The 16581-nt window shown below is 47.0% G+C and overlaps 6 protein-coding genes across 7 annotated transcripts; 5 read left to right on the top strand and 1 right to left on the bottom strand.

Moving 5' to 3' along the window:
* The first annotated feature begins 89 nt into the window (after positions 1-89).
* LOC136191466 (uncharacterized) lies at positions 90-3820 on the top strand. Its single transcript, XM_065979794.1, has 2 exons — positions 90-3538; positions 3600-3820. The coding sequence occupies exon 1, from the start codon at positions 787-789 to the stop codon at positions 3409-3411; it is 2625 nt and encodes an 874-aa protein (XP_065835866.1). The 5' UTR covers positions 90-786; the 3' UTR covers positions 3412-3538; positions 3600-3820.
* A 76-nt stretch (positions 3821-3896) lies between these two features.
* Positions 3897-5860, top strand: LOC136191468 (uncharacterized protein KIAA0930 homolog). Its single transcript, XM_065979796.1, has 13 exons — positions 3897-4015; positions 4061-4194; positions 4246-4289; positions 4345-4405; positions 4461-4538; positions 4600-4628; positions 4686-4758; positions 4811-4882; positions 4938-5009; positions 5056-5467; positions 5522-5567; positions 5616-5686; positions 5739-5860. Exons 1-13 carry the CDS (start codon positions 3934-3936, stop codon positions 5786-5788), a joined length of 1224 nt encoding a protein of 407 aa, XP_065835868.1. The 5' UTR covers positions 3897-3933; the 3' UTR covers positions 5789-5860.
* Positions 5861-5876: 16 nt separating this feature from the next.
* LOC136191467 (uncharacterized) lies at positions 5877-8527 on the top strand. Its single transcript, XM_065979795.1, has 8 exons — positions 5877-7219; positions 7285-7353; positions 7407-7528; positions 7588-7615; positions 7662-7722; positions 7960-8014; positions 8148-8247; positions 8312-8527. The coding sequence occupies exons 1-8, from the start codon at positions 5933-5935 to the stop codon at positions 8363-8365; spliced, it is 1776 nt and encodes a 591-aa protein (XP_065835867.1). The 5' UTR covers positions 5877-5932; the 3' UTR covers positions 8366-8527.
* A 35-nt stretch (positions 8528-8562) lies between these two features.
* Positions 8563-9912, top strand: LOC136191469 (uncharacterized). Its single transcript, XM_065979797.1, has 5 exons — positions 8563-8635; positions 8689-8787; positions 8836-8974; positions 9019-9706; positions 9761-9912. The coding sequence occupies exons 1-5, from the start codon at positions 8625-8627 to the stop codon at positions 9820-9822; spliced, it is 999 nt and encodes a 332-aa protein (XP_065835869.1). The 5' UTR covers positions 8563-8624; the 3' UTR covers positions 9823-9912.
* Positions 9913-10828: 916 nt separating this feature from the next.
* Positions 10829-15481, top strand: LOC136191464 (omega-amidase NIT2-like). Its single transcript, XM_065979790.1, has 11 exons — positions 10829-10861; positions 10920-11038; positions 11083-11206; positions 11261-11349; positions 11396-11483; positions 11543-11617; positions 11673-11751; positions 11813-11828; positions 11883-11965; positions 12025-12080; positions 12131-15481. The coding sequence occupies exons 1-11, from the start codon at positions 10837-10839 to the stop codon at positions 12217-12219; spliced, it is 843 nt and encodes a 280-aa protein (XP_065835862.1). The 5' UTR covers positions 10829-10836; the 3' UTR covers positions 12220-15481.
* On the bottom strand, positions 11773-15409 carry LOC136191463 (kinesin-like protein KIF6). Of its 2 annotated transcripts, XM_065979789.1 has the most exons (10): positions 15336-15409; positions 14549-15278; positions 14289-14494; positions 14111-14228; positions 13844-14049; positions 13382-13796; positions 13189-13321; positions 12966-13121; positions 12280-12907; positions 11773-12226 (listed from the first exon to the last, which is right to left on the bottom strand). In XM_065979789.1, exons 2-9 carry the CDS (start codon positions 15271-15273, stop codon positions 12287-12289), a joined length of 2580 nt encoding a protein of 859 aa, XP_065835861.1. In that variant the 5' UTR covers positions 15274-15278; positions 15336-15409; the 3' UTR covers positions 11773-12226; positions 12280-12286. The 2 variants fall into 2 exon arrangements, with proteins under 2 accessions (XP_065835861.1, XP_065835860.1); XM_065979788.1 differs by having other exon boundaries at positions 11773-12907.
* Positions 15482-16581: the final 1100 nt, after the last annotated feature.

Genomic DNA, 16581 nt, shown 5'->3' with positions numbered 1-16581 from the left:
GCGACCCCGACAGCGCGAGGCCCATAACCCTGCCGGCTTTAGGCAAACAGATAGAACTTGGAGAGTTCTACGACGCCCGTACGAATACCTTCTACGACGGACTCTCCGCGTGGACTGCAGAGGAAGTGGAGAGAACCCAAATCGTCAGAGAATGTCCTCACACCAACTTCTCTTTCTCCACGAACAATACCGAGCGAGACGAGAGCGCGGGACTCGACGTAGAAGGCTCTGTCTCCGTGAAACTCAAATTATTCAACGCTTCGGGCTCCGCCCAGTACCTCAATTCGACGAAGACACACGCGTACGAAGCGCGCGTTGTCGCATCTTGCAAGGTGAAGACTCGAGATAGGACCATGCCGTCGGAGCAGTTGATGAACAGGAAGTACGACGAGATTTTGGAAAAGCCCGAATTGACACACTTCGTGTCAAAGGTCGTCGAGGGAGGAGAAGCCCACCTGTCGTTTTCCCAGAAGTGCTCGAGCGCCGAAGAGGAGACCCGCGTCAAAGGCCAATTGTCCGGTTCCATCAAGAGGCTTATTGCTTCCATTGAAGGCAGCCTCGCCGTTGAAGAGAAAAAAGAAATGATTGAAACGCATCGAGGTCACGCTTACGTGCAATTACAATCCTCCGCGTCCGGTCGTCACATTTGCAGACGCAGTTGACGAGGCTTCGAAACTTCCCCAACGTCTCTGCGGAGCGACTCAAACGACGACAGTTCATCTCTTGCCTATCAGTGTCCTTGATTCTAAGGTCGTGCGCATCTGCCGATCTCTAGACAAGACCGACATGAGAAAGATATCCAAACTTCTAGACGATCTTCAGCAAGCGGGCCTCGAACTTACAAACACCAAGAGCAGTGTTGTCAATAAGGGATGGTTTCCTAAAGTATATGACCAAGTTTGCGGTGTCGAGGAACAACTACTAGAAGCGGACGCTATCTTCCGCAACAAATGCACGGAAGTTCTTCCAAAGTTACGAGAACTGAACGACAGCTCTCAGTCTTCCCAACTCAAAGTGAGCTTGCGCAAAGCGATCAAAGAAACCGAGAAGGCAGTTAAGTTGGTGTCACGCTTTGTTACGGCAAAAGAGAACGAGGTTCTTATGGTCAGACGCATCCTAGATGAAGCCGGCGATCAGTTTGTCAATGATTTGGCTTCCAAACAGCCAAAAGCAGCTCATTGCCTAGTGCTATCGTTAGCGGAAGCTGATACCATAAAGCATCCCTTGAAAGCGAAATTGCGTCTTTGCAAAAAGCGAATAATAAAAATCGTTAATTCCAATGCCGAAGAATGCTCCAGTAGTTCCTCTGAATCTGACGAAGATGAGGATGAACTGGAAGAGTGGTTTGAAAGTGAAATGATCATGGACAACATTTTCAATAACATTGGCCGCATGAAAGAGCTGATGATGCGAAACAGGGAAGGTAAAGTGCATGAAAACATGGAATATCGCATTGGTCGCATTGCAAAGGTAGACAAGGAAGCCGTTCGATGTGGCGATATCGTTGCGGTTGACAATAAGGGGTCCAAACGTCGTGCAGTGTTTCTTCGCCAGCCCACCAAAGTCATCGCCAAAGAAAGCAAAAATGAGAGAAGCGAAACGCAGGTGGTCATAGAGTGGACCAGTGACTTCGAACTCTCCTTAGGCGACAAATGCCGTGTTATATACTGGAAGATCTGTGATCTTGAGAAGAGAGTCAAAATGTCCGAAGAGGCGAGTGTAGACGTTCCAGTTGAACCCAGCTCTTCTTGCTCAGTTGCGCTTCCAGATTCGCTTCTGGACTGCGATTCCTGCTACGGACTGTCTGTGCAAATCTTCTCTCAACTGACCGGTTTGTCGCCGCGTTCAGCAGAGGTCTCGCTAAGGCCCAGTCCGAGGATGTCGGTCATATCACGACTAGTGCAATTTAGTAGCAGTCACAACGCCACAAAACTTCGAAAAGGTGGATGGGAGCTTGACAAAGAAAACGGGTTCCTGGTTGTTGGACGCAGAAACGTTCGAGCAAGGAGCGACCAAGAACCGGACAAAGACTGTGTTGTCACGATTGATGTGATGCCTGAATACGAGCCCGAAATCCCGTTTCCCCGCGACGACAAAGAGGCAACAGTGGTGTTGATGACAGGGCTAAGTGGCCATGGCAAGAGCACTCACATGAACGGGATGTTTAACTGGATTTTCAGGATCTCGCAAAATGACCCTATTCGACTACTTCTGGTTGATGACCGCAAGCACGGTGACAGTAGTAGTAAGCCAATTACGAAAAGGATCACTGTGTACCGAATTCGTTCTCATAGCGGGTCTAGATTAAAGGCTCCTCTCTACTTGATTGACACTCCCGCTTTCGGAGAAGGAATCGAGTCCGACGAGAATGTGACCCAAGCGTACGCGACGCTTTTTAGTCGAATTAACAAGATTACCTGTGTTGTTTTGGCAATGCGTGCGAGTGAGAGTCAATGCGATCCTAAGACAAAGGCGGCCCTAACCAACATCCTTCACCAGTTCGGAATAAACGTTCAAAATAACATTATTGCTTTGCTCACTTTTGCGAATGACGATAAAAGGAAGCCACCGGCGTTGCTTGCTGTGTTGGACGAAGTACGAGTTCCTCGTCGTCAATACATTGAAATAAACAATGCTTTTTTTGCGTGTCACAGTCAAGAGGCCATCGGCAGCTTTCTGGAAGCTTCAAAGGCCAGTGACACAGATGGTTTTGGCAAGTTCTACTGGGATTTGTATGAAATGGGAAACGAGGCAACATTTGAAGCAATTGGGCAACTGCATCCCGTCAATGCTTCACAGAGTGCAAGTGTGGTAAATGAACGCTGCCGTTTAGAAGAGAAACTTTTGTCTCTTCGCTCCAATTTGACTGCATTATTGAACGAATTCATCTCGTACTATCGCTCGTTTTTCAGTACGTCCTCCTACACTCAGCACTCTTTTGATAACTTCATCAAAAAGCACGAGGAATTGATTGCCACTACACGAGAATGTTTCGTGGCGCCACTTCGTCAAATTGCGCTGCGCCATGATCCTGAGAGCATTTATGACTACGTTTGCAGTTTTAAATGGGCAAGCTCAAAAGTCGAAGCTCTTCAAGACGCCATCAACCTTTCAGTTTACATTGATGACTCGGCTGAGCCAGAGGGTGGTGCCTCTGTTATTAGATGTGCTACAGGTATCAAGGTTATTCTAAGCGTGATGAGAGAAACGAAAGAAAAGCTTTCAGTTGATAACAAAACCAGTGGCCTTTACTATAGAGTTTCCAGGATGCTTACGAACAAGTACGGTATTTCTACGTGTATAACCCGTCAAATTGAGACCATCTCCGACAAAGACCTTGATCAAATTTTTTGCGATATTTCAATTCTTATCAAAAATGGCATCTTCACTGAAGCTGTATTACTGATTTAGATTAGGCTGCGACTTCACTCCATCCAGTTCTTGTCGTGTCTTCTTTCTTTCTTTCTTTCTTGTCTATGACGTAATTGCTCTCTGTTGCCTTTCTATCGTCCTTGACTGAATGAGAGTGTTTACTTTGGTATCTAGGAGGAAGATTTTTTGAAATACGATTGCACTCTAATATTAACTTTCGTTTCTAGCTCGCATTCCTTGTCAGTTTTACGTCGAGAATGTCGAGAACGCGGTCTTCGTCAGCGATCTTCGTCAGTTGCTCGACACGTGTCTTCGCTGGCTGGGCTGCCTTCGCTGGTCGTGATGATCTTATTCAGTCAGATTCTGTTTGAATTACTGTAGTATCATTAGTAGTATCACATGCATTTGCTTGCTTATAATTATTTGAGAGCATTATGTATTATTGACGTACATAATTAGTATACTAGTATATTATTGACGTACTGAATTAGGCGGAATTCTGACTTTCTCCACGTGCTTGAGAGCTTGGGAGAGATTCTTTACCGTGCGCTATATCGAACGATGGCTGAAACGAATCTCGCCTTTTCCGACATCATACGACTTATTCGAGATCAGAGAAGGCAGAAGAACACCATAAGCAAAGGTACACGAACGATTATTAGCTCTTGTGTCCTGCAATCGCTTCTAGACGACTTCGAAACACTCGAATCAGATCATCGTCGATGCTGGGCGACGCTCGTCTATCAGTTCTACATCGAGAACGTCGCTAACGCAAGCGACGATCTCCTTTTCTTCGTCAAGTGCGAAGAATCAGAAGAAGAGGTCCCAGAGGGAATTCGAGCGAAAAACGAAAACTAATTTACGACTACACAGGATAGATTAATCGTATTGCGAAAATCGTCGTCACAGATACCAAAGTAAGGACAGTAGAAGCATTGGAAATTAATCTAATTAAAAATGTTGATTTTTCAGACCTGACGACTTGTCTATAAATTGGGAAGAGACACTCTATCTGAACTTGGTTGTCCAACAGGTATAGTAGGCTGAGTTCATAGGCTTTCTTCTTATATGTTTTCTTTCTCTCCTAGTTTGATTATTACTTGACTTGTGCTGTGGGCGAAAAGAGGGAGGGAGAGCCCTTAAAAATCCTCAAGCAGTCTACAGAGGTAGAACGTTTAGCAATAAATAATTTCATATAGTAATCGAGAGTCTGTGTTCTTTGTGTAGAGAGTTTATGCGTCGCCTAGCTCACGAAGGTTTGCCATGAGGGAGAGTGCGAATAGCTGTATCTAATCTGGCTCTATTATATGTAGAATGGATAAAAAGGGAAAGGAGACGAGTCTGACGTATCCCTACGTTTTTTTCACCGTAGACAATTTTGAAGAGGTACGCAATAGATATGCTATGTATTCATTAAATTCTCTACTATCCTCACTAGACGTTCAGAGACATGATTTTCAAGGAGGAACACGAAAGACTCGTCGTTGAACTTCTAGCTGTAAATCCCGAGGTTTCTATAGTGACCACTCTTCTGATACAATGCATTAACTTCCCTGAAATTATAGGACTCTGAAAAAACCGTAATATTCCAAGGCGCTCTAGGATATGACGTCTTCAAGGAAGTCTACCTAGCAAAAGTCAGTCAAAATGATTAAGATTATTAATTAATTAATTTTAATTAAGGCTTCTACGGCAACGAAGATGGCCCAGAAGATGTCGTTCGGCCTATGGCACAGCTCGGATCAAGTCAAATTCCTGAGTATGCGTGGCCCGGGCGGCAAAGGCCACGCGGAAGTCGCGGTCACTCGAGTGACTGACGACGTCACGCCAAAGGAAGTGCCGAGTCAAAACGGCGGCACGAAGAAGACGAAAAGAGACAGGGGAAGTTGGTGGGGATCTTTGGGAGGATCCTGGCTTCGCGGGAAATCGGGATCGTCGTCGGCGTCGGCGTCGTCAACCGGAAGTGGCAGTGCGACTACCACGGCGTCGTATCACAAGGAGAGCGAGAACGAAGCGGAGAAGGGCGACGGAGACAACGAGATGGTCGAATTTACGTCGAGCGGAGAAGCGGACGTATCCACGTGGAAAACGAAACGTAGACATAGACTACCCATTAAATACTAAGACTAGTCTTTCTTATACTTATTAGGTTTTCTAAAGCCTCTTGGTAGTGCCGTTGATTGGTGGAAGTCTCGGTATGGACTTTGTCTTGAAATCTCATCTATTATTCTTTTTTGTTTTAGGAAAGTTGGCGCTTTGCATATCAGCACCTGTCTCACGTACATCAAACTTCCTTGGGAACGAATCATTTTAGGTACAACTCCTCTCCATGTATCTCCAATTTCTTATCGAGTTTCTTTTCTCAGACGTTTTAAACAGCAAACAAAACCCCGTTCTAACAACCGACAATAAATAAATAAATTAATTTCGTTAACTTATCGATGTAAATTTTGTGGCGGCATTTATTTATTTATGTATTCGTTTTGCACTCATGCGCAGAGCACTTCTATTCATCGGACCCCGAAACACGCAGAAACACGCCGATAAACGACGAAGAACGATGTCCGAAAGGCACTCGCGTCGCGCCGCTCTCTCGTCGGAAGCCGTCGACGACGATCGACATCCGAAGAGCTCCGCATTGGGCCGCAAATCGCGAAAGCGGGCCCCATTCAAAAGCGGACCCCTCGCCGAAAGCGCCTATTCGGATCGCTCGACGCCGTCGCCGAGCGCCGCCGCCGCCGCGACCGCTCCGTCGCGCCAACGCCCGAAACCGAGTCGCAAACGCAAGACGAAAGCGTCGACAAAACGATCCGACCACGCCTACGAAGACGACCACGCCCCCAACGAACCAAAACGCGCGACAACGACAACGAGCTCCGATTCGTCGCCGCCGCCGTCGTCGACGACGCTACGATCGCTCGTCGCGCGACGTCTCGAAACGCCCTCGCCACCCGACGTCCCCGCGGCCGGGGGGGCCCCATCGTGGGATTTCGACTGGTTTTTGGGGACCACGCCCACGCAACCATCTGCACCCGCCTCGTCCTTCTCGCGTCCCGTGCGTCTGTGTCGTTCTCTCTATCGACGACAGCCGCCCGTTGCCTCAGCGATTCGCCCGCCGCCGCCGCCGCCGCCGCCGCCGCCGACGTCATCATCGACGACGACAACGACGAGTGCGCATGCGTCAAACGACGTTACCATGGCATCGAATCGAAGCGATCACGCGTACGTGAATCTTGTCGGGGGCGAGGACACCGACGACGACGTCTTGGCGACGACGATGGCGGAAGAGGAGAGGAAGAAGAAAGAGTCGACTCATCATCATCATCATCATCATCATCATCATCGTTGGCTGACGCCCACGGTGTCGCGTGCGTCGCTCTTCGGATCGTTGGCGGCACCGTCGCTGGATTCACATTTTTCTGAGGGTCCGCCGCCGCCGCCTCCGCCGCCGCCGCCGCGTTCGTGGCCACCACCGCCGCCTCCGTCATCGTCCTTGGGACTTTCTTCTCTTTCTTCGCATTCTTTTCCTCCGCAGCCGTCGACGTCTCTTGCGCCGCCGCCGCCGCCGCCGCCGCCGCCGCCGCCGCCGCCGCCGCCGCCGCCGCGTTCTCCGCCTCATTCTTTTCTTCCTCCGCCTATGCCTTCGTATCCTCATCCTTTCATTCGGTGTCTTCCGCCTCATAGTCGTCGTTCGCGGTCTCCGCCGCCGCCGTCGTCTCTTCTCGCTTCGACTCTGACGAATCCTCCTCCTCCGTCGTCGCCGCCGCCGCCGGCGTCTCAGTCAATCAGGACGACCACCAGCGATGACGTCATTCTTTTGTCTGATTCCGAAGCCGATGACGTCGTGGTGAGACGCAATAATGAGATATCTATTTATTAATCGAATGAGTGTTGTTTCTTTTTCTTCTTGAGATAACGGCTGTTAGGCCCGGACGTCCGAGAAACGTTGCTGTAGATGAATTTTCTTTCACTGCACCGAGGGTAATAAAAGCAATCCTCCGAGTCTCCTCTCTCTTTTTAGACTAATTTTCTAGCTGGCTTCGGGTCGCACTGTTTCGCCTGAGCATCGCACCGGGTTCAACTCTTTGTTTGGTTTTCGAAGACATCCGTCGTCCGACTTGTACGATATTTTGCATTCGATGAGACGGACTGCCGGGTAAATGGTCAATATGATAATAATTTGAAAATAATTATTGACTGCGGTTCTTTGTTTAGACTAACGGCAGCGGGAGGCATTTATGAAGTAAAATATATCAATTTAATCAGTATTGATAATTACTGTGATGTAGAATTTGTTGAATTTGACTGAGCGACTTGGTCCCGCGTTCAATAGCGGACTCTCAACCAAAGGTAACATGTGTCTTTATAGATATCTGGGGTTATGTTGAGATGACGTGAACGTTGTAAAGTGTCTACTACTGAGACGTTCTGACGGTTAGGGTGCCTATAACAAAAAAGATTAATATTGGTATAATTATATTTAAAAGTCCACGTCTTGGCTCTAATGTGCTAGAGTCTTCTACCTAAAGCCTTGCTTGTCTAATATGAGACCTGGGTGTGTTCTGATGTATTTTTTTATTGCTTTAGACATCAATATGATTCCGACTTTCAAGTACAGCGAGAAAGGCGGAAATGACGATAAGTAATAGAAAACGCGTACTCACGTGACAGTGCGGAGAATCAATAATCTTTTGATTGGTTCTCCCGTTGTCACGTGCTTTGAAAATCGACCCCCCCCCCCCCCCCCCCCCCCCCCCTGTAATCTCTCTCTCAAGGTGTGTCGTCTGCTTGTGTGAATTCGAGAGCGGACAGACTTTGCGCACGTTACCGTGCGCTCACAATTTTCACAAAAATTGCGTCGACAAATGGCTAAAAGTAAGCCACGTTCATTTTATATAGTCTTACCGTACAGTAGGAGATTTTTTCTCGTCTTTTGTAGGGAAATAAGACGTGCCCGGTCTGTCGGGAAAATGCTAGTTGCAGTCTTCCTTGAGCTACAAAGAAACGTTTGTTCAGTTGGATTCTTTGCTGTTTGGTTCTTTACGGTTTGGTTCTTCAATTTATTAGGAATAATTAAGTAAGTAAGTAAATGAAACTGATTTGCAGACAAGTGACTAAAAAAGTGTTGTTTGGCCAATGAAGAAAGAATAAATTATTTCTCGAACCATAAATAAAGCACTAGCACGTGGCACGTGATCAATACTAGGGGCGTTGTCTCCTCTCTTTTCTCTTTTGTTGTTCTAAGCGTTCCAATGGCAACAAGGTAGCCCCGAGCTTCGAGTTGAAGTTCTTCAGTACGCGCTTTTGCTGTTCTAGCGCGTGGAGACGCATAACCGAGCCGCAGTCGAAGAAGACGATGTACGTGAACACGAAAACGGGCGAGTGCGCGTGGAACGAACCCGACGGAGAGCGAGCGTAAGACGAAAAGACGTCCAAAATGCCCCAGGGATACGGCTCATATAGAACGGAAAGCCAAGCGACCGATTGGTGGGAATTAGTCGATCCCGGATCATCGCGTCATTACTACTACAACCAAGCGTCGGGCAAAAAACGGTGGAAACGACCGCGAAAAGGCGACATAGTATTCATGGCAAAAGTTCAGGTAAAATCAATAAATCAATAATAATTAATTAATCTATTCTTCAGGATCCGTCGTCAACCGCAGTTCCGGAAGCGGCTCGCGAGCCTCGCAAACCCAAAGCCGACGCCCCGCCCCCCGCCAAACCAAAACCCTTCGCCAAACCCCCAGTGGCCCCGCCCCCAGCCAAGCCAGCCATAATCCAAGAAGAAGAAGAAGAAAAAGAAAAAGAAATACCCAATACAACAACAACGGATCCCGACGTTCCCATCTGGCTCGAAGACTCGATCTACGACCTATGTCTCGTTCAAGCGGACGAGAGCGCGTTCGCCGACGAACTCGCCGCCTATTTCGATCAATTCGCCGTGCGCTATCTACGTCACAAACCGTCGTCGCTCGACGCGCTACGTCGTCGCTACGACGACTACAACGACGAAGACGATCCCGATCCGGGACGCAGTCGACTCGAAATCGATTTGCGCGGATCGAAATTTTTCATGTTCGTTTTCGGTCGCTATTTCGTCGACGCGTCGAGCGAGTACGAGGATCGCGGTGGAGACGGGTTGGCTATGTCGCACTTTCCGCCGGAGGATCCCATTCATTCGGCTATGGAGTTGGTGAATTTGCTGCCCATACTCGACGGGACGACGCAGGACGATTTGAAGGGATACTCGACGTTGATTGGATCGAAGATTCCTATTAAGTCGTCGATCGGTTCCAAGCGTCTCGCCGAAATGTTTTTCAAGAAGTTAACGGGTGAATTTGAAAAATTAATAAATTTGATTTATTGGAAAAATTGTGTTTTTATAGGGCAAATGCCGAATGAGAATTTCAAATTGATGAAGTACCTGGAGAAGAAGAAGAAGCGATAACTTAGATGTGCCTTTTTTTCTTTCTTTTTGTTTGAATGCACGCTAACTAGTAACGTACACGTGACTTTCTAATCCAATAGGCAAACTGCGCGTGCGCGTGCAACACGTTTTTTTCCTTCGAAAAGGACACGGCGAGATCACCTACCACCTACGATCCTTCGACTCCGCTCGCCGCTACGAGACGAAGAGACGGAGCATAGGGAGGCGCCTCGCACCAGGACGATGCAGGCATGGAACGCCAGGATTGCGGAATGGGATGCCAGGAGTGCGGAATGGGATGCCAGGAGTGCGGAATGGGGTGCCACGATTGCGAAATGGGAGGCCACGATTGCGAAATGGGAGGCCATGAGTGCGGAATGGGAGGCCAGGAGTGCGGAATGGGGTGCCAGGATTGCGGAATGGGATGCCAGGATGACGTCATGGGTTACCACACGCGCAGGTTAGCAGTATGTTGTGCATAACTCTTATTACGTCAGTGTGTATTTTTATGACTTTAGACAGCGATGTCGCGTCGACTATTATATACAGTCGTACGAAAGGCGAAAACGATGATAAGTAATAGGAACGCCCATTGTGACAATGTGGAGAACCAATCATCTTTTATTGGTTCTCCCATTGTCACGTGCCTGCGATTCGGTTCCAATGTTCACTGTCTCTCTCTTTCTTGAGGTGCGTCATCTGCTTGTGTGAATTTGAGAGCGGGCAATGTTTGCGTCTGTTGCCATGCGCTCACAAGTTCCACAAGAATTGCGTCGACGAGTGGCTAAAGGTAACCTTTGTTGTGCATTTTATACATGTGTTCCCAGTCTTAGAAGATTTTCTTTCTTTTGTAGAAGAATACGACGTGCCCAACTTGTCGAGAAGAATGCTAAAGACAATAACGTTCATTGTTGCGTTTTGGTTCTTCGATTCGGAGCAAGCAAGTGAAACAGATTTACAGATTAATTATTTGTTTTTTTGCCAATGAGAAAAGAATAAATAAATGAATGCATTTGATAAATGAGATCACGTGTCATGGCGGCTTCGAGCACCTCTGGAAGTAAACTGGCTAACTGCACGCCCTTCTCGACGCGCCTCCGCTATAGTAGTGTCTCTAGAATTTCGAATCGCACTCGTCCAACTGCTCGTCGGTTCGGAAAAGGCGGCGAATTTGTCTAAAGCGCGCGCGCTCGTGCAAAAAGCCAAGGAAAAGGGCGCCGAGCTCATTGTCTTGCCGGTAGGCGACCTCTCGCAGTCGCACGCAGCTCATTCGTTGTGCAGGAGTGCTTCAATTCGCCGTACGGTACGCAGCATTTCGCTTCGTACGCCGAAACGATCCCGGGGGGCCCCTCAACCCAGGCACTCGAAGAAATGGCAAAAGAAACCAAGTCTTACATAGTCGGAGGTAGACTATAGACTCGTAGTATAAGAATGACGACATATAATACGCAGTACATAGGCTCTATTCCGGAATTGGATAGCGATCGCTATTATAATTCTTCAACGGTTTTTTCTCCTTCTGGCGAGACAATTGCGAAACATCGAAAGGCATTTTTAATTAATTAATTAATTAAAAATTAATTTTTGCTTATAGATGTTTGATATTGACGTTCCCGGTGGAATCAAGTTCACGGAATCGGACGTTTTGTCTGGCGGTAATCGAATATCCTCCTTCGACATGAGTATAATCTAATATTTAATTATTATCTTAATTAAATTGTTCTGATTTTTTTTCATTTAGGTTTCTGTAAGGTCGGCCTTGGAATTTGCTATGACGTTCGCTTCGCCGAACTCGGACAAGTTTTGACGCGCCGAGGTTTTATTTATTTATTTATTTATTTATTTGATTTTCATTCATTTGATTTTTTCAGGCTGTAAGCTTCTTCTTTATCCGGGTGCCTTTAACATGACGACGGGGCCGATGCACTGGGAATTATTGCTAAGAGCAAGGTACACGCAATCAATTCCTCAAGTCATCGATTTATTATATATATTTCTATTTGTTTTGCAGAGCTCTTGATAATCAGGTTTCCTAATTATATACATTTATTTATTTATCTTCTTTAGTTCGATGTTCTTAGGTTTTCGTTGCGGGAGTTTCACCAGCTCGCGACGATAAGGCGAGCTACGTCGCATGGGGCCACAGCACTGTCGTCGATCCTTGGTAAGAAAAGAAATCTATAGCAGAATGACGTCATCGTTTATATGTTCTTTTTCTCTAAGGGGAAAAGTCATTGCAACGACTGAAGAAGCGGAGGATATAGTCTTTGCTGATATCGGTGACGTCATGCAGTACACGTGATCTAAAATCAATAACTTTTCGTTTTAGATCTTGGGGAAGTCGAGAAGGTGCGCACAGCCATTCCTATTGGTCGTCAGCGTCGAGCCGATCTCTACGAAGTCCACGACCGAACCTAGTAAGATCCTATATATGATATAATTATAATCCACATTCCCTCATACGTACGCTACGCATACATTTTTTTCACTTCGACTCTACTATACGGTTCCTTCTCCTTTTCTTCTTGTATCGCTTCCACGCTCGTTGTATTGTACTCGCCGCTTTCATGGCCCTTCGTATCCTATCGACGCGACTCTTGTGTCGCGACGCGGCCGATACGAATTGCCTTTCCCTATGTTCGTCCGATATTGCTAGTCGTTTGGAACTGGCACTTTCGGAGACGATGACTTCCTTAGAAGTTCCTCTATGTGATGATAGTCTATCTTTTGTCTTTTCCCTATGTTCGTCCGATATTGGTAGTCGTTTAGGATTAGCGCTCTCCGAGGCGATTTTATTGTCTGATGACGACGTTTCCTTAGACGATAATTTATAAGTCCCCATGTTCAGTCTAAGTGACGATAGTCTATCTTTTGTCTCCCTCTCAACCAATAGTGTACGTTCCCTTTCCCTTTGTTTCTCCGTCTCTGTGTGGTGGGTATGATGATGATGTAGAGGAGGCTGGGGTGTTGGGCTCGTCTTTGAGGTTTCTTTTTGCCACTTGAGTTGTTCTTTAAACGCCTGTAGTTTACGTCGCGTCGCCGCCTCTTTTAGAGCCAATTGCTGCTCGATTTGAGCCATTCTCATTTCCTCCAAATGACAACGAACCTTCAATAATACAATACCGATTTAATTAAAAATAATTAAATCTCTAGTCGATGCGTACTTGAAGCTGTTCGGCCTCTTGCTTTTGAAGCTCGCTGTAAACTCTGCGAGAGTCGATAGGGAGAGATTGAACTCGATTTCGTTCAGTCGTATCAACTCGAACTTTATCCCCAGTTAATTGCTGTCTAACCTCAAGCAGCTTTTGATGCATCCGACTCTAAAATTAAAAATTGTTTAATTCAATTAATTAATTAAATAATTATATTGGGATTTAATTTAATTACCTCTCGTATTCTGAGCTGGTGCTCTGCTAGTTTTTCCTTCGCGAGAGTCTCTTGATCGCCTCCCTGTTTCCGTAGCAACAGAATTCGAGCGTGTTGAGCGGCGATCTGTTCGCGCAACGTCTCCACTTGATCCCTAGAACGCGACCACGGGGGAACGATTAATAGTCGATAGTATTAATCGTTCTCATTTTACCGGTAGTCTTCCTCCAACATGCTCAACTGTTGTATCGACAACTGAGCCTGCATTTGCGCTTGACTACGTTTAACCGTCTCCAACTTAGCGACGCGTTTCTCCAACTCGATACTCGGTCGAGTCGAGCGCTTCGCTTCGGGCGGTGCACGCGTAGACCACGCCTCTCGCGGCGACGTCGACGGCGGCACCGACGTTTGTGCCGTCTGTGCCGTCGTAGTCGCCGAACTTTGTGCCGCGCTACTAAATCCGCTCGTTCGACTCGTCGAACGGCTATTGTAGCCTTCGGATTGAGCGTCGGGTCGTTGGGCACGTTTATCGAGTGGAACTTCGACTGAACTTTTCGCTTGAGCTAGTTTCGTTATGAGAGTCTTGAGGAGATGCAGGCACTCTCTAAACATTCGAACATCGTTCACACCTAAAGCGAGTCAAAATAATTTTTCGATATTTAATTAAATAACGAACCGGAATCGACGGGATCGTCTATCGTTCCGTCGACGTATCCGGTCATTAGATCGCGACATTGACGCAATTGCTCTTTGGTGAGGGCTTCCGTTTTGATGGCCTGTGGAGTTTGCGTCAATGTCGCGTTTTTGAGCTCTTTTTCCAATTCGACGATACGCTTTCTGAGTCGCTTGATTATCTCCTTGTCGTCGAGCATCTCGTTTTTCCTACACCCCACAACACGTGCCGTTGAATAATACGTTTTATTAAAATAATTGAATTTCTTACTTGACGCTGTTCGAAATGCACGCCACTCTCTGAGCAAAACGACAACTAGATATCGACTCCCATACATTAGAGCGATCCGCGGAAATAGTGGCAACCATAGCAGTCAAGCAATTACCTCCTATAAGAAAGAACTTATCAATAGTAGGGCACATTATGTAGTAGTATGACCCTTTCTCACCGAGACTATCTCTTAGTACTGTAGTCAGTAAAGAGTTCCGATAGGGAACGTGAGTTGCCGTTGCCTTGCGCTGCAGCGAAACGATCACGTGCTCCAGATGATGCAACGATCGATTAATATGTTTCGCTTCGGACAGAGCGCGACCGACGACGCTCGTCTTGGCGACGCGTTCCGATCCGGCGAGATCGACGAGATTTAATTTCGACCTGGAAAAAAGAAGTTAAATCCTTAATTAATTAATTTAATTAGTAATTTCTGACGTCACTATGACGGGCGATCCTTTTTGTCTCGCCGTCAAGTGAATCGTAAAGACGGCGTGCGATCGCGACGATCGTTTGTTCATCGGCGTTTCAGCGACTTTTCGATTCGTTCGTCCTTGAAATAGGAGACTTTGCGCGACCTTTTCGTTCGCCGCCAAGTGCGTCGACAAATTCCGAAAGACGACTCGGCGTCGATCGGCCTGCAGCACGACGACGCGCGGCAATTCGGTCGTCATGCCGTCGTCGCGAAGTCCCGGATTCAAAAGATCGTAGCCGACTTCCTGATAAATTTCCATAAACGAAATTTCGACTCGTAGCTCCTCGTCGCGCGAGCGCGCCTCCAACGCTTGATAGACGTTCTCGAGCGTGCGCGGAACGAGTCCGCGATCGTCGTAGCGACGATAGCCGCCTTCGATTGTGAACGTTTTGCCGGAACCCGTTTGCCCGTAGGCGAATATTGTCGCGTTGTAGCCGCTTAGAAATGATTTTATGACGTCATCGGCGACGTTTTCGTAGACGAACGCCTGCGTGGCGTTCGCGTCGAAGACGCGATCGAAGGCGAAGGAGTGTCGTACGCGTCCTTTGCGAGCGAATTGGGTCATGTTTTCCGATTCTGGGATGTTGATTTCGACGACGTCGTCGGTCGTGCGGAACCACGTGGCGGTCGTAGGGGTTTGGTGCGATTTGAGTGGCTTTAGCCTGGCGTACGTTTTTATGCGCGACATCGTCTCTTAGATTTGTCACGTGAGTTTGTGACGTTTGCTTTTTAGGTGTTTTGAGCCCTTACCTCGTTTTATTCCACTTTCTAAGTGCTGTACAATCGGTTTGTCGTCTATTGTGGACTCGTTGCTGCGTTAACACTTGAATTCAACGGTGCAAATCCCACGCAATTCTAAACGAGCCCACGTGAGCCCAATTGACTATCCTTTCTATCCTTTCTGTAAGAGGAGAGGGTGTAATACAGTAATGTATTTACTGTATCATGACGTTGAGACTTCTTCATGCATTCGATTGCAGTGTCAGGTGAGATGTGCTCTCTGCATTTATTAATTCATAAATAAACGAAATTGATTTGAGTGAGTGAGCATGCAAAAAATTTAACATACATTAACGCAAACAAAAGGAATAAATGCAACGAGTTCAGTACTTCATGACGCGTGCAACTTCTGCCTCATGACGCTTGCAACCTCTGCCTTACGCTTCAGCTCGAGCACATTCAGCGAAAAGTCCTTGTCAACTCCGAATACGTGTCCAGGAATGATGAGATTGTCATGATTCGGTGGCAATTTGAACCATTCTCTGGACTCGTCACTGAAGTGGATGGATAAAGGATTCTTTTTCGCCTTTTCCCAGAAGTCGACGACCATGACGTATTTGGCACCGCTCTCAAGGTACTTTTCGCATTTGCACTTCGCTTCATCTATTTCCTGTGTAACAGAGACTTCAACGAAGAGGCAAGGAAAGACGGCTTCCAGATGGGCCACAAAAACATCTGGCACTTTAGCACCTGCTTCAATAGGCACGGGGCACTCCGTCTTCACCCTCAGCGGTAAATTGAAGGCTTTCATCCAACTGCGAAGCTGAAAATAGATTTCATCTTCAATGGTTGAATGGATGTATCCTGGCATATGAGTAATGATAATTAATCCTTCAGAATATTCAACTTTTAATTTGAGCCTTTCAGAAGCCAATTCAAAAGCTTCAAATGACGCTTTAATTTTTGTTATCTTCGGATAATTGTCGACGGAATAGAGAGGGGTGGGGTCTTCAAATAATGCTGACAAGCAAGCAAACGAATCTAAAGAGAAAAAAAGAGTCATACCTTAATTAGCAATTGCAATATATAAAAGGAGAGGGCACGTGCACACGTGACTAAGGTACGTGCCACGTGGCATTCGGCGAACGTTTTCCTCAAAAACCACGTCGTCAGATATAATAGAGAAGTGTTGTGACCCAAATGTTGTCTCTCCGACCGTGTGTGCGCACACCGGCAACAAGCCGGAGAGTTACCGCACTACAGTCTTTACCTGAAC

Source organism: Oscarella lobularis, chromosome 9 (genome assembly GCF_947507565.1).
Source record: "Oscarella lobularis chromosome 9, ooOscLobu1.1, whole genome shotgun sequence".
In the NCBI taxonomy this organism is placed as follows: domain Eukaryota; kingdom Metazoa; phylum Porifera; class Homoscleromorpha; order Homosclerophorida; family Oscarellidae; genus Oscarella; species Oscarella lobularis.
Note: the sequence above shows the minus strand (reverse complement) of the source record. Positions and strands in the feature narration are given on the sequence as shown.

Coding starts and splice junctions, on each gene's coding strand:
- LOC136191469 (XM_065979797.1), top strand. Junction 8,975..9,018: donor TATTCATGGCAAAAGTTCAG/GTAAAATCAATA, acceptor TCTATTCTTCAG/GATCCGTCGTCAACCGCAGT. Junction 9,707..9,760: donor GTTTTTCAAGAAGTTAACGG/GTGAATTTGAAA, acceptor GTGTTTTTATAG/GGCAAATGCCGAATGAGAAT.
- LOC136191463 (XM_065979788.1), bottom strand. CDS start 15,273: ATGTCGCGCATAAAAACGTACGCCAGGCTAAAGCCACTCAAATCGCAC. Junction 14,050..14,110: donor TGCATTTCGAACAGCGTCAA/GTAAGAAATTCA, acceptor TGTGGGGTGTAG/GAAAAACGAGATGCTCGACG. Junction 13,322..13,381: donor ATGTTGGAGGAAGACTACCG/GTAAAATGAGAA, acceptor GTCGCGTTCTAG/GGATCAAGTGGAGACGTTGC.
- LOC136191468 (XM_065979796.1), top strand. CDS start 3,934: ATGGCTGAAACGAATCTCGCCTTTTCCGACATCATACGACTTATTCGA. Junction 4,290..4,344: donor TCGTCGTCACAGATACCAAA/GTAAGGACAGTA, acceptor TTGATTTTTCAG/ACCTGACGACTTGTCTATAA. Junction 4,406..4,460: donor TGAACTTGGTTGTCCAACAG/GTATAGTAGGCT, acceptor TTTCTCTCCTAG/TTTGATTATTACTTGACTTG.
- LOC136191464 (XM_065979790.1), top strand. CDS start 10,837: ATGGCGGCTTCGAGCACCTCTGGAA. Junction 11,207..11,260: donor CAAGTCTTACATAGTCGGAG/GTAGACTATAGA, acceptor CGCAGTACATAG/GCTCTATTCCGGAATTGGAT. Junction 11,618..11,672: donor ACAAGTTTTGACGCGCCGAG/GTTTTATTTATT, acceptor TGATTTTTTCAG/GCTGTAAGCTTCTTCTTTAT.
- LOC136191467 (XM_065979795.1), top strand. CDS start 5,933: ATGTCCGAAAGGCACTCGCGTCGCGCCGCTCTCTCGTCGGAAGCCGTC. Junction 7,616..7,661: donor CAGCGGGAGGCATTTATGAA/GTAAAATATATC, acceptor ACTGTGATGTAG/AATTTGTTGAATTTGACTGA. Junction 8,248..8,311: donor GCGTCGACAAATGGCTAAAA/GTAAGCCACGTT, acceptor CGTCTTTTGTAG/GGAAATAAGACGTGCCCGGT.
- LOC136191466 (XM_065979794.1), top strand. CDS start 787: ATGAGAAAGATATCCAAACTTCTAGACGATCTTCAGCAAGCGGGCCTC.